Below are 15,770 nucleotides of genomic sequence, written 5' to 3' on the forward strand. Positions count from 1 at the left end.
GTAGAAGCAGACACCAGTAGCTGAAAACTTTGTAACAACAACAATCATCTCCCTGCCCCCATTAAAAAAAACAGTGCTAGCTATTATTACTTATTATAGATTTTGAGATTTATCCTCCTAGGTCTATTTCATTTTATTATTTTGTTTTATTTTGGCTGCACCGCACAGCATGTGGATCTTAGTTCCCCAACCAGGGATTGAACCCGGGCCCTTGGCAGTGAAAGCATGGAGTCCTAAGCACTGGACCACCAGGGAAATCCCATGGGTCTATTTCAATTAAAACTATGTACATATGTACCCACATTTAAGGTAAGTTAAACCCATCCTCCAAACATAAAGGGACATGAAGGAAGATGGAAGGATATCCTAGAACTTAGAATTTTATGTGACAATTCTATACAACAGATATACTTTGATAAATGGCTAGAACACTCGACTCTGGCACACAATCTTCCTATTCTTTAACTGGTGTACAACCTGCAATTTGCCTTAAAATTTTCTCTATATACACGTATGTATGTACATACGTATGTATGTATATATGTATGAATGAAGGGGGGCAGGCTTCTTCCGAGCGCCTAACCTTAGTGCTGAAAAAAGCAAAGTCGACGTAAGGCAAAATACAAACATAGATTTATTAAATGCTGCTCAATCCCCCAATAAAGATCTTTCATTACAAAACAGTTTTCCACACAACTGCAAGTTAAGAGATTGGAATGGTACTCTGATAACAAAATGTGAGAAAATACTTGACCAAGTAGAAACATATACGACTTCTCTATAGTCAGCTTTTTCAGAACCCTACAGAGGAAGCCTACTGCATTTCCTTTACATAAAGCCAGGCAGTGACAATGAGCGCTCTGCATCACCACACCGTGGGACTCAAAGCCTCCATCCCTGCATCAGGAGGTACTAGAGAAGGGCAGGTTGTGAGGACTGGAAAGGCCCTGCCTTCAGCCTTTGGGAGGAAGAGGAGGAATGAACTGAGAGGCAGGCTGAGTGTTCACGGCACTGCCCCCACTAATCTGTGCTCAGCGCTCTGGGGAGTTGCAGATGAAGGGGGATGTTCATAAGGATCGATCTGAAGAATCTGGTTTACTTTCCCAGCTTTTATTTATAATTTGTGCTTTAAAAAGCCTGGAAATTTAAGTTTCTGCTCAAATTCCAGAGTACAGTAATATCTCTATGAAGGAAGGCTTAGGGCAAGTAATTCCCTCCGTCATATTTCTGGGAGAGATGAAGGGAAGGATAAGAATTACACCTTAGTTTTATTTTAGGAAAGTCTTTTTCCTAGGATATAACTAAGGTCTGCAGCAATGTGAAAAGCACATTATCAAAGGGAAAAATATACAGAGCAGACTACTATATCTATGTGCAACACAACCAAAAACAGAATTCAAGTCATGATTCTTACCACTCCCATAATTATTTCACTCATATCATAGATGATAAAGTTCATTCATTTCTGTGAAACTTCAGAAGAGTGACACAAATCAATGATTAGACAAAGGTTACAATATACTATGGCCATGATATAGCACAGAGCTATGTTTAGTCCATATATTTTTTTTCATTTACAGTTGCCAGAAAAAAAAATTGGCCTTTTAATTATATTATACTGATGAGGTTTGTTTCATAATTTTTACATATTTCAAAAAAGTGTACAAAACCGCCTATCCAGCGGAGGTGGAAGGCTTTTTTTTATTCATCAGTTGTATTGCTGAGAATACTGTGCATGTTGTAAGCACTGTTCTGCTTTTCTAGAGCTTTCTTTAGCTTTAGCTCCTCCAATTTTTTCCATAATTCTTCACGTTCCAATTCCTTCTTTTTCTCCCTGTAAATAAAGCAAGACTTTTGTAGTTAGAAACTTATTTCAGAGCTTGAAGAAACATGCTGTTTGGCAGCTGGCTGGAGAACAGACTGTGTTCATTCACATGCTGTTTGGCAGCTGGCTGGAGAACAGACTGTGTTCACTCACATTTCACTTAAATCCCTCCACTAAAGCATTTGAGACTTTACATTACCTAGAGCACTGCGTTACTCATCTTCATCTCCTGAGTGTAACACCACGTCCGTATGGCTCCTGTACCGAAAGTTATCGTTCGCCTTCCCTCCCTGCATTTTATCACCACCACCACCACCACGACTGTGGCATCTGTGCTTTACGGTTGGCAACGTACTTAGTCACGTAAACACCTTGCAGTGGGTTTTTGCCGACAGACTGAAGGGCTGGCCATGAGTCAGCCTGGAGCCGTTTCCAGGTGGAAGCCATATCCTTTGGCTCCACATCGCTAGCTGCCAACCAGTCTGTGTCTTACTATCTCTTGTCTCCTGCATGTCAGAAGGAGACTTTAAAGTTTGAATAACCTCTCTAAGAAAGCAAAACTCAAAATATGTTGCTTCAACTACTTAAATTTCAGTTCTAAAGAGAACATTTCTGAATAACTTGGACCAAACTATTCTGAAGGGCTATATGAACATGTGAAAAAACCATGGACTTACGTTCTGCAGTTACATATGCTTTAAGGGGACAAAAGTGCTGATTTACGCAGCCAGTAAGATATAATGATCACTCTTAGTTATGTGAAATATGCATTTTTCAAATATAAGTTTCATATGATCCTAGTCATTTTTCCTTCTTCCCATTGCTTCCTGGGACTCAAACTATGTACCTAATTTCTATTCCTGCCTGCAAGGTGCTGTTTAAAAGAAATAATGCATTCAGTTAGTTATTGATGGACTAGGATGGCCTTGAAGAAGACAGATCCTTTCTCTACTTGCCACCAGAAAACCAGGACTAGGAACTTATAGTCAAAATAGATCAGCTTTTCCAAACAGAATAGTTAATACACTTATTAGAAATAAATGGGCTCAGGTACAGCAGTTATTGGAACTGAAATAAATATATGAGAAGGAAGTGATTTTTAGATTATTTTGTAGTAATTTATGAAATTTTCAAAAAGAGGTAATCACTAAGCCAAGTTCCTAAATGCTAATGTGTGCGGCCATTTATTCACTAAAATATATACTGCAAGGAACAAAATACCAATAATAGTACTCAACCACAGACATATCCTTATGTGAGTTTCCTCTTCCCAAAAGGGAACTATACTGACTTTAAAATACCACTTTGTTAAAATGTGAAGCTTAAAAACTATCAAATTATTGTGCAAGGACAGTTGAAGAATAAGCTCACTATGGAAGGCCATGTGGACAAAAGCAATTCTCATAAATGTAAAAATAATTATGTAAAATAGTATTTAAAATTCAGCATAAATTGTATTTCACAATGCAGATGTTATCATACTGATAAAGTCTAAGGCTCAGAATGAGATAAACAGAATTTATGATCCACGTTAAAATCATAATCTAACCATTAGGAGTTTACCTGGAAATGACTTTAGAGTAGTTATTAGAGACATTCAAATTGTAATGCTAAATGTAATTGGCTTTTTTCTTTTTTGAATTTTATTTATTTATTTATTTTATACAGCAGGTTCTTATTAGTTATCTATTTTATACACGTTAGTGTATATATGTCAATCCCAATCTCCCAATTCATCCTACTGCAGCAATTGGCTTCTTAAACATAATTTTAACTTAGAATACCTTATTGGACTGAATCACATTCAACTAATCTAAAATGTACAGATAAGTCTATAAATAAAAATGTCAAATACCTTTGTCTTTCAGCTTTGTATGAACTAGTAAGATCATCAAAAAGCTTGCCATTCATCTCCATGAGGGTTTTCAGCACATTGTACACCAGTGCTACAATGGTCCTAAAATGAAAACAAGCCAGTGCTGGGTTACTGATGCTACTAACAGATGGGAAATGTAACACTATCATCTCTGAAATGGGTTAGATGCTAGCTGACTCAGTCAATCCATTTTAGAGCTGACAAACTGAAGTTCAAGAAGTTTAGTAATTTGCTCAAAGTCACACAGCCAATGGTAGTAGAGATGGTCGGTCTGATTCCAAAACTCCTTCCATGATACAGTCCTTCCCACTGTATCATGCTTAGATTAAACCCTAAAAATGTTATGGTCAGCTTCCTGTCTGCTCTAGAGTCTACTATCACAAACCCTGAGTAACAGCATTAAAAGAAGTTGAAAAAGATCCAATGACTGTAACTTGTTAAGAAGAAAAGTAAAAAACAGGATAAGGATGTTACAGAATTTAGAATGCATGCAATCTAAACATCACTGATGTGACCTTGAGCACTGAAGCTTCTCCCTGGGCTAGGCCAGCTCTGGAGGTGAGGCTGGATACTGGCAGCACACAGTCGCCTGAACAGCCTCTGCAGGTGCTGGGTTGGTCTCCCCAACAGGGCTTAACCACACACTGGTACAGAATGTCACACCAGACAGTCCCTAGATTTGCAATTCTAAATTGAAATTAAGAACATACAGGAGTTCAGGGTTTTTGAGCATGAGCCACCCATTCTCCTTGCTTGGCCCTGCAATAAACCTTTCTCTGCTCAAAAAAAAAAAAAACACCAAACAACAAAAAAACCCAGAACATACAGACACACATACAACTTCATAAAACTCAGTGCAGAATAGAATAAAACTATGGGATGTTAACCTTGGGATCAATTCCAAATCTGTACAGGTTTCCTATGTATGAGTAATGAGATCAAATGACAAAGAGGTCAAAAAAACAAAAACACAAAAATAACACAATCAACATAAAAGACACTTACGGATTCCAGTGTTCTTTGGAGATTTTGTACAAACTGCCAAACATAATTGGCAGAATTTTATCAATATTCTCCTCAATCAAACTAAGAATATATTCATTGTTCCAGAAGTACAGTGCCCTTTCTGCAACCTAAAAAAAGACATTTAGAAATGTCAAAACTAAAAGAGAAAAGAAGTAATAGTATAAAATAAAAATGGCTTCACTGAAAACATCATACCTGAAAATGAGAACTGGATACACACTTGGATATCTGCTTAAAAAGGGGCTCTTCAATTTTTTTGAATTGTGTTGGTTCAATGACATCTAAGATTTCTTCAATTTCTCCTAAAAACATCACCTAGGTTAAAAAAATTTTCTTTTAAGAAACATAATATGACAAATTACATGATGTTAATATAGAAAACACAAATGAGAAGGTTAACCTACAAATTAAACACTGGATGAAAAAAATCTTGATAGTATACGCAATTTACTATGATGTACAGATATTCTACCAAGTCTCTCTAATCCCCATAGAACATCTCCCGCTTGGTAGCAGTGATGATACACCTAGGCCAAAGAAGCATGGTTTATAGCCCTGAGATTGAGAAGTTCTAATAAAATGCACTGTTTTTGTTGAATGAAACGCACCTCTTTCTGACTGCATGTTTTTGGCCAAAATTTCAGCAATCCTCTGATCACCTGCAAAAAAGGGAAAAGTTTATTTAGCATGAATTAAGCAAAGAAGCTGGTTAATCTCAGGAAATTTTAAATAATTGCGATAATATCAATATTCATTCTGAAGGAGAACAATAGTATTCAATAACTATGTATATACCCTTACTCTGCTCAGCTTTAGACTTCTACCAATTCAACAGATACTTATTGAGTGCCTTTGTACCAGATACTGTTCTAGGTGCCAGGGACACACTGATGAATAAGACAGAAGGAGGTCCCTGATTTTCATGAAGCAGGAAGACCAACATAAGTTAGCAATTAAACTTATAAATAAAATAATTTTAACAGTAGTAAGTGCTACTTCCTACTAAGAAAATAAAGTACGAGATAATGACTTGGTGGGGTGAGGAAGGGAGGTTATTTTAGGGAGAAATTAAGGAACAGATAGTTCCTGTTATTTAAACCATTATGAAGCACCCAAAAAAGCCAGAAAGCTTCCCAATTTATTTCATGGCTGGCACAGTCTTGATAACCCAAATACAACAAAACAAGCGATCGTGAATTTAAGTAAACATAGTTGCAAAAATCCGTATTAAACCGAATATAACAGTATATTAACAGAATACTGCTACCTACCCAATAACTTATTCCAGAAATTCCAGGATGGTTCAACTCATTATAGTTATAGGTTAAAAGGGGGAAAAAAAAACTGTATGATCATCTCAAAAGATTTCGAACAGTTATTTGATTTTTTGATTGATTATATATTCTGATAACAATTTAGTAAGCTAGAACTAAGAATTTATCAGAAACCATCAGCAATCAACTTATATAATGGTCTCTTGGAAATTGACAGTAAAACCATTTGGGCCTGGTGCTTTTGTGGAAATAAATCTCTGACAGCCTTTTAAGTAAATTTAGTTATTGGTCTTGTCTAGTAATGAAGAACACTCATCCAAATTAAAACTGGGGAAGAACACTGTCCTGGAGCCAATCCAGTAAGATAAGAATCTGATGAATAATGTTGAAAAGGGATATCAGAATTATACTTATTTGTCTAAGTGTATGATAATTATATACCGCTTAAATATTAAAAGATGAAAAATTACTAGAATGAGTAGGAAAATTCAATATGTGGTCAGATAAAAGATAAATATGTAAAAATCAATACCTTTTAAAACAAAGTATCAGTTACAATAATCAGAGAAAAATAATTAAAACAATAAGGTAGTAGCATGGAAACTGACAGAGAAGATATATGACACAGAGGAATATCTAGACAGACTTGAGTATATATGAGGTTTTAATATATGACAAAGGTGGCATTTCAGTTCCTGGGAAACAGCTGAATTAGTCAATTAATTGGTGGTACTTGAACTGGTGGCTCACCAGTTAGAAAAAAAATGTAGCTCCTTTGGTAGGCAGACTCCTGAAATGATCTCCTATGATCCTTACTTCCTGAATTCACACTCTTGTGTAGTTGAGCCCTTCCCTGAAGTGTGGACTGGCCTACTGACTTGCCTCTAACCAACAGAATGTGGCAAAAGGGACAGAATGTCACTTCCATGAGAAATTTACAAAAGATTGTGACTTCCATCTTATGAGCAGACTCTCTAGGGCCTTCTCATCTTGCAAGTTTTGATAAAGCAAGCTGCTATGTTGGAAAGGCCCAAGTACCAAGGAATTGAGGGTGGCTGCTGGCCAACAGCATCTGAAGAACCAAATGCTAACAACAGTCACGTGAACTCAGAAGCAGATCCTTCCTTATCTGAGACTTTATTTGCAACCCCATACCTGGCCAACACCCTGACTGCAGCCTTGTGAGAGACCCTGAGGCAGAGGACACAGCTAAGTCATGCCTGGATTCCTGATTCACAGAAACTATGCAATAATAAATGTTTGTTGTTTTAAGGCACGAAATTTTGTGATAATTTGTTATGCAGCAATAGAAAACTAAAACAATTCCTTACCCGTGTCACACAAAAATTTCAATTTCAAATGGTGTAGTGGGTTGAATGGTGGCCCCCAAACAGATATGTTCATGTCCTAATCTCTGAAATCTATGAATGTGACTTATTTGGAAAATGGGTCTGTACAGATATAATTAAGTTAAGGATCTCAAAATGAAAGCATCCTGGGTTATCTGGATGGGCCCTAAATCCAATGACAAGTATCCTTGTAAGAGATAACACAGAGGAGAGACCGAAGAGGAGGCAGCAATGTGATATTGGAGCGATGCAGCCACAAGCCAAGAACACCTGGAGACACCAGAAACTGGAAGAGGCAAGGAACGGAATCTCCCCTAGAGCATCTGGAGGGAGTGCAGCCCTGCCGACACCTTGATTTTGGACTTCTGGCCTTCAGAACTGTGAGAGAATAAATTTCTGTTATTTTAAGCCACCAAGGTTGTGGTAATTCGTCATGGCAGCCCTAGGAAACTATTATAGATGGAATAAAGTTTTTACACGTAAAAACTAAATCCATAAAATAACTAGAGTATGATACTAGAGAGTGTTTTTATAATCTCAAAGGGTAGAAGGATTTTACTTAGCATGACATCAAGGCCAGAAGCCATAATGATGAATAGATTCCACTACATAAAAAATTTTTAGTTCTTTAAAAAGGCAAATATTAAAAACAGTATACTCAAAGTTAAAAGGAAAACTCCAAATGGATAAAAAAAATTTGCAAAATATAATAGGCAAAGGCTTAAAAGTAGGCAAAGGACACAGAAATATAAATGACTAATAACCATATAAAAGGATGGCTGTAATAATTTTAAAAAGCCAATTAAAATATTTCATACCTATTAGACTAGCAAAAATTTAAAACAATATTCAGCACTGGCTGATAAGGGAAAATAGGCACCTTCACACACTGTACTCTTTGACCCAGCAATATGGTTTTAATTTCAGTAATTTGGTTTTTTTTTTGAATTTTATTTTATTTAATTTTTATACAGCAGGTTCTTATTAGTTATCCATTTTATACATATTAGTGTATACATGTCAATCCCAATCTCCCAAGTCATCCCACCACCACCGCCCCCTGCCACTTTGCCCCCTTAGTAATTTGGTTTTTTAAAAATTTTACATACAGTAAAATTTTTTCTTTTTTTGGTGTACAGTTCTCAGGATTTTTTATACATACATAGATTTTTTTTTTTTGTAACCAACATTACAGACAGGACACAGAATAATTCCAACACCCTAAAACATCCCCACACCCAGCAACATGCTTATAACAATGAAAACTCCAATAACTCAAGTGTCCATGAATTGAGGATTGATTAAATATGTTACAATAATCCATATAATGGAATTTGATGTGACCAGTGAAAAAATGAAGCAGATTAATATGGAAAGATATCCACATTATATTGACAAGTGAAAAAACCTAGTCAGCACTGTCCCACTGTTTAACCTATACATAAATATATGTACAGAAAAAAATTTATAGAAATATATTCACCAATTTATATGGTTATCTTTAGGGGATCAGATTTTAAGGAACTTCCTCCACATTATGCTTTATGATTTTGTCTTGTGTGTTTTGTGTGTTTTGTCTTTTGTGTGAACCAAATTAACACATTACTTTCATAAATGGAAATAACAATAAAGTCATTTCCATTTTGGAAAATAAAGTAATTTCAATAGAAGATCTAGGGACATAAAGAATGTAATAAACTACCTAAGGCTCTGACTTATTTACAATTTGTAGGAAGCTTTGATATGAATGCCAGGCTCCTAGAAAATGAGTATTAGGGCTCAAACCCAAGTACTATGGCCTTAATTTTGGTGCTAGAATGGCCTGTAGTAGAAATTACAAGATCTCTGTATCTACAGATCTTTATGAATTGAAAAATATTTTCCTTTGTCAACTTGGACATTTTACCTCCTCATGCTGCTCCTATTTCTATTAACCCAACTCACCTAAGCCAAATGTCCGGCCCTCATCCCTCTCCCTAACCTTTTACTCTATAAAAAGAAATCAGCTGTCTCCCCGGTCCACTCCATATTAACTTAATTATATTTATATCTGTTTATTATTCACCAAGCATGAACCATGTTATGGGTTTTCTTTGTCTCAATTCTAATGAGAGTTATCATGGATTTGCATTAAGTTTTACTTCACTTTAAAGGTTTATGTGGTTTCATGTAAATACTGGGCTTCTAATTCTCCTATTTGTCTTTAAAAACTGTTTTTAGCTGTTTCCAGAAAGAACTGCAAGTCTAAAAGTCTAAAACTCTAAACATCAGGGAATGGAAAAATATCTTTCATTCCTTTACACAGACAAAGCTCAAGTCAAAGGGAGAACACTAAGTACATAATTTTTTTCAAGTGCCCCTAGCCTCAGAAAACTCTAATATAAAGAAAATCATACAATTTAAATCCTTCAAACCCCTTGCTATTCTTCAAGAACTCTTAGTTTAAATATTTAGATTTAGGATACTTAGAAAACACTCTCTCAAAATACTTCACCAAGGTTAAAATGTTGTTTTCTATGTTTTTATCCTTTTCTGTTTTTCCCTAAACTTATCTTTTGTTTTTCTTGAATCTTCAATTTTCATAACTTTTTTATTCTCTCCTGAATCTTTGTATTACAGACAATTAGTAAGCAGCAGAATTCAAAGACTGAATTGCTATGTTGATTCATAAAGTAAACAATCTTTATTCCAAGATTATATCTTAATCACCAAAGGCAAGGAAATGTTTTCAATCCCTATCATGTGGTTTACCGTTAATAAGAGGGGAAATTCTATTTCTAAAGAAAAAACAAAACTCAAGGGAATAGTTTTGGGACCCTTACAGTATGTTTTAATTTCAAAAGGTGAATGAAGATTAAAAAGATTATCACTGAAGGTACCATGTATATAAAATTTTACTGTAGCCATTTGATCCTGTCCTCATACATCTTAACTACTATATATTAATTTTAATCTACATTTAAGTTACTCAAGACATAACTCATGAGAGCTTCCCATCCCAGTCTTGTTCTCTGAATATAGATTAACCTCACTTTCCTTCTTCTAAATGATTTTAGTTTAAAATATATTACTACTACTGTTTGGTAACTCTATAGGGGAATAAAGAAAGCTAAAATAAAATGCTACAATGTAGACCAAAAACATAAAAATAAGTAAAACACTTACAGGTTCTGTTAGTGTTGTATCTTTCTCCAGGAACTGTACAACACAGTAGGCTAGCTAAAATACAAGGGACAGTTTATAAATATTACTGAATGAAATAACATTTAGTAATGCAGGATTTTTATATTTAGCTAACAAAACTACCTCATTTTGACAAACTTTATCGCAATATATAAAAATGAATATACTCATAATTGTGCAAGTAACTTCTACTTCAAAAAAGATGTCCTTTTTTCAGTAGTAACTTCTGAATATTAAGTTAACTGAAATATTAAAGAAAATGTAGTTGGACATATCAATCTTTCGATATCATTTAGGTGGCAGACCAGTTCTTTGGGGAATTAAAAGCAACTGTCTTTGTCTTACAAATCAGAAGTGTAACTATAGCCCACTAAATTAATAGATACATACACAGATAAATAAAGTTGACTGAAATAAGACTAGAGCTAACATTTTAGTTTTTCAGCATGTTTCTAACATGTATGCCTATGCTGATATGATATTATTCTTTGAGTATTAATAGAGGAAACTAAAACCATTCTCTAACTAGGTCATTGAGGCTAGATGGAACATTCTGCAGATATGTGGGATTTATCAAAGTCACACAGTGAATTAGGTTAGGGCCTGGACCAGAAAAGAACTTGATCTTTCCTATATCTATACTTACAGTTCATTCAGCTTATTTAAGAACACTAAATATCATAATGCTTTAAAAATTATGATATAGTAAAAATTTGCTTTGGGCAACCTACAAAAGCAAATTGCTTAAATATACTTAAAATTGCCACCTCAATATTTCTCAGTTTCTCTGCCTTTATATCAGTCTTTGAAACAACATTCATTTCACCTGAAATCTCCTGCAACTTACCTGAGCATGAAACAAAGCTAATCCTTTTGCAGTATGCATAGGAATAAGAACCTTCATTAGAAATTGTTTATGTTCTGCTTTCAGTGGCAATGCAAAGCCATTGATAATACTGGAGGGAAAAAAAGGCAGGGGAAGGGTTACGTAGTTACTACTTTATTTCTAAAAGTTATTACATCCCCAAGTACCTAGGAACTGCTCTGTTTCAGTCCTGGTGTTGAATGACTTACTCATCTGCAAACTACGTTAGGCAGACTATCACTATGAAGTCTGCTACTTTAAGTCATTCAGTGATCCCAAAAGAAAATGAGGACTGCCAATTTAATGTCCCAGTAAACAACTTTACGTTTTCTATAAAGCCTATCACTTATTCATGCCTTTATTTTTCTTCTCTAAAGCACAGGAGAGTCAATATCACAATATTGTTAGAATGTTCAATATATTCTAAAGTAAATGGGTAGTTTCTCTTACTTTATTGAAAGATCTGAAATTAAGAAGTAGTTCTCTCCATAATCATTCTCTAAATATTAACAGAGGAGACAAAAACCATTCTCTAAACATAAATAGAGGGTCTAAACTTCTCTCATGTTAATACTGCTATGTGGTGAATAAGGAAGGCAAAAATGTTCATATAAACTAAAATCAAAGGCTGTAGATTTTTCTAAAAAGAACAGATGTATAGGAATGATCTATCAACATCTGAACAAGAATTCCTACAACTTCATCAAAGAATCACTGTAACTTATTTCATCTCTTCCCAATCAGATCCTATAGGTTTCTGAGGCAGTCTGGCAAGATCAGGCATAAAATATGCCACAGCTTCAAAAGCACAAGTCTATTCTGAAACAGATGTCTTGCATGGCACTATTTTAATATGCTGACCCCCTAAAAAGCTATAATAAGAATTCAGTTGAGAAACTATGCCTTATACTATATATTCAAACTCTAAAATATGAAATAATTTCTCCAATCCCAGCTATTTTAATACATAAAGCATTCAAAGTTACTTAATTCTTAAAAAGAACAAAAAACTGACCTACCTTCCTAATATTTCAAGGAGTTCAGCAACACCATTGAAATGCTCTGTTTCATATATAAACCTAAATTTAAAATAAAGATTGATATAAAGAAAAATCAAACACCAGAAAATTAAACTGAGAGAAAGATGTAGGAAGGTACAAAGAAATCTAAGGGGCAAATATAAGAAATGTTCAAGCACACTTTAGGAATGAATTCTTTGTAAGCTATTTTGCCCCCAATCAGTTACTTCTTAGCAATCTTATAAAAGAAGGTCTAGTTCCTATTAAACCACATATACTTTTGCTAAAATTTGCTATATATTAAGATAACAGTATAATTTAGTCTGGAATATTTTATTTTACTTTAATATTTATAAGAAAGATGGGTCTTCTCAAAGAAATACTTTTAAAAATAGGAAACCTCTACTCATAGGTAACTCTAAGAGAAAAGGACTCATGTAATAAAGCCACTTTTATTCAGAATTTCTCTAAGCCTAAACTACATAGGCTGACTAGCTTTCTAAGATTAGGGTCGCCTTTAAAGTAGGGAGTCATAGACACAAATGATGACAGGATAGGCAGGGAAGATACCATAAATGATGGGCGGGGCCCCACAGAGAACGACAGAGAGCTGGACAAAGATGTTCTCTCTAGAGGAGGCAATATTTCTCATCTCTGACTGTTACAGTGTGAAAATGCTAGCCTAATTTTGCCACATCGTCAACTCAAACAAACAAACCAAACGTGAAATTTGGGTATTAAAGCAAAATCTCCTAATCTGAAGCAACTACTCAATAGATTTCATTGATAAAGTAGTCAAAAGATAAATTTAATTAGCTTTGTCAGAAAATCGAATGAAAATACTGCCAAGAGCTACTGATTTAAATAGTATTTATACAAAATTTTTTAAACAAGTGCTCAAATAGATAACCAGACAAACTCTCCTCTCAATAAGTTTTAAACATCAATAACACTGGTATTATCTATTAAAAACTGTCTTCATTACTACTATCCACTTAGATGAGAAATTACAAGAAAAAGTTAGATGCAATCAAATGATATCCACAAAACAGGCTAAAAATGACTCAAATACTATCAGTTAAGTTTCTAAGTTTCAGACTTTAAAAATTAACCTAACGGGGCTTCCCTCGTGGTGCAGTGGTTAAGAATCCACCTGCCAGTGCAGGGGACACAGGTTCGAGCCCTGGTCCGGGAAGATCCCACATACCGCGGAGCAACTAAGCCCGTGCGCCACAACTACTGAGCCTGCGCTCTAGTGCCTGCGAGCCACAGCTACTGAGCCCGCGCACCACAACTACTGAAGCCCGCGCACCTAGAGCCCATGCTCCGCAACCAGGAGAGCCACCGCAATGAGAAGCCCGCGCACCACAGCGAAAGAGTAGCCCCTGCTTGCCCCAACTAGAGAAAGCCTGCATGCAGCAACGAAGACCCAACACAGCCAAAAAATAAATAAATAAAACAAATAAATTTATTAAAAAAAAATAACCTAAAAGAACTGGAATAAAAAGAAAATGTGGAAGGGAAAAAAAAGTGCTGTATACGAATATACAACCAATTTACCTGAGGAAAATGTTGTTAATTTGTTTTCTGATGAATGCTCTTAATCCAAGAAATTTCCCATAAATACGATGCAGAACGGTCTTCAGGAAGTCGCGTTCTCTGGGATCTTCACTATCAAAAAGCTCCAGGAGCTTTAAAAAAAATCTGAGAAATTACTTTTTAAAAATAATCGAGCTAAAACTTCACTCTATTCTAATTTTGATTTTAAGATAATCCACAAAAGCTTTAAAAGTTTTAAAAAGATTCTGCCTCGTCAGATTGACTTTATTCTTGCTAAATAATGAAGCTAAAGAAAAGCTTAGGGAGTATTTTTTTTATTTTATTTTGAAAAATGACACACAATAAATAATATAAACACTTCAAGAAGTGGAATATTGTTTTTTGGCCTTGCCACTCATTTTAAAATGCTGACCTACTCCTGACTACTAAACATGGCTCATAATTTTAAAGTGTTGAAATGTGAGAGTTTTTTAATGCTTTTTGATAGTATGTCAAAACTACATACAGAATCTTAAGCTTGTAGATCGCAAATTGTTAAATAAATGAAGTTTAAAAAATACACATGCACAAATGCGTATTTCTAGTTTACTAGGAAAATTTATAAAAACTAAGGCTTCTTTTTTTTTGTGATCTTACACTAAAAACATTCAAGTCACCATGCAATCAGCTCAAAAATTAATATTTAGTTAATAGGTAAAATATTGGTAGATATATGCTAACAGAGTGAAAATCATTCATGAAATAACACTGAAATAAAAGATGAGACTACAGACTTTTATTTAAAGTCAGCTTACCAAATGGCTGAAAAGTTTTAAACCAGTTCAAAGTGGCCAAATCAGCATTTTCCTAGGCCTCTACACAATGCTTCAGGAAAGGCAGGACAAACAGATCTTTGAAAAATTTAAAGTCAAAAGCTCAAACTTCCATTTTAAAACGGTAAAGAAACTGAAATTCTTCAGTCAAAAAAAAGTATTACTGTATTTTAAATGAAACACTGGATTTTCTTAGGAAAAAATATACAATAACCTCTCTTTATAGAATACAATTACCTATGAAGTTGTCAAGGAATTTTATGTTCTGTACTTTGGGATTGATAATTACAGTCACGATGGCATGCTCTGAACCTTAAGTTCTTTTTCCATTCTGTCTTGAATTATATGTAATTGTTTACATGTGTATCTCTTCTACAAGAGTGGGTATTCTTTGAGAGTAGTGATGACTTTAGTCACATTTATATAACCCTAAAGTGTCTGGTTTATAGTTTGCATTTGTTGTTTGCTAGATTATTAAGTACTGCATGCGGCTCCAGCAAAAAATATCCATAGAGTATGAGAATTTATGTTAATATACTTAATTAAGTCACTTAAAAATTATTCTAATTAAAATAGCTAAACTATTCACTTAAGACACTCAAATCCAAGTTCTGATGTTGGGTTTACTTGGAAGATATGCTTTGAAATTAATGAAAGGAACCCTTAATTGTTAAGGTCGCTATGTCTAATTCAAGAACAAACATAATGTAATACAAGTTGATCCTCAGGGTCAACGTAAAACAGTAGAGAAGAGTTGTTAGCTAAGTGTCAAATCTATTTAAATAAGTTATTTTGAAATATTACAATCTAAATAAATCTATTTTATATAATCAAATTTACAATCTATTTATATATAATCAAATATAATCAAATCCTGATTGTGCCATTTTCTAGCTCTGTGAATTTGGATATGGTCTAGCTCTTTATATAAAAGCATATAAGGACAGAGCCTGGCACATAAAAAGCACTCAATAATTCTTA

At 34.5% G+C, this 15,770-nt stretch overlaps 1 protein-coding gene across 1 annotated transcript in view; it reads right to left on the bottom strand.

Annotated features, from left to right (window-relative positions):
• Positions 1-611: 611 nt before the first annotated feature.
• Positions 612-15,770, bottom strand: part of PPP2R5A (protein phosphatase 2 regulatory subunit B'alpha) — an 88,772-nt gene continuing 73,613 nt past the window's right edge. Inside the window, exons 5-13 of the mRNA XM_068541471.1 lie at positions 13,978-14,108; positions 12,418-12,477; positions 11,381-11,489; positions 10,516-10,569; positions 5,336-5,386; positions 4,923-5,042; positions 4,707-4,834; positions 3,681-3,782; positions 612-1,834 (exon numbers count right to left, since the gene is read on the bottom strand). Of these exons, the coding sequence (XP_068397572.1) occupies positions 1,702-1,834; positions 3,681-3,782; positions 4,707-4,834; positions 4,923-5,042; positions 5,336-5,386; positions 10,516-10,569; positions 11,381-11,489; positions 12,418-12,477; positions 13,978-14,108 (888 nt within the window). The 3' untranslated portion in view covers positions 612-1,701. The remainder of the gene's footprint in view (positions 1,835-3,680; positions 3,783-4,706; positions 4,835-4,922; positions 5,043-5,335; positions 5,387-10,515; positions 10,570-11,380; positions 11,490-12,417; positions 12,478-13,977; positions 14,109-15,770) is intronic.

This window comes from Eschrichtius robustus, chromosome 3 (assembly GCF_028021215.1).
Source record: "Eschrichtius robustus isolate mEscRob2 chromosome 3, mEscRob2.pri, whole genome shotgun sequence".
Classification (NCBI taxonomy): domain Eukaryota; kingdom Metazoa; phylum Chordata; class Mammalia; order Artiodactyla; family Eschrichtiidae; genus Eschrichtius; species Eschrichtius robustus.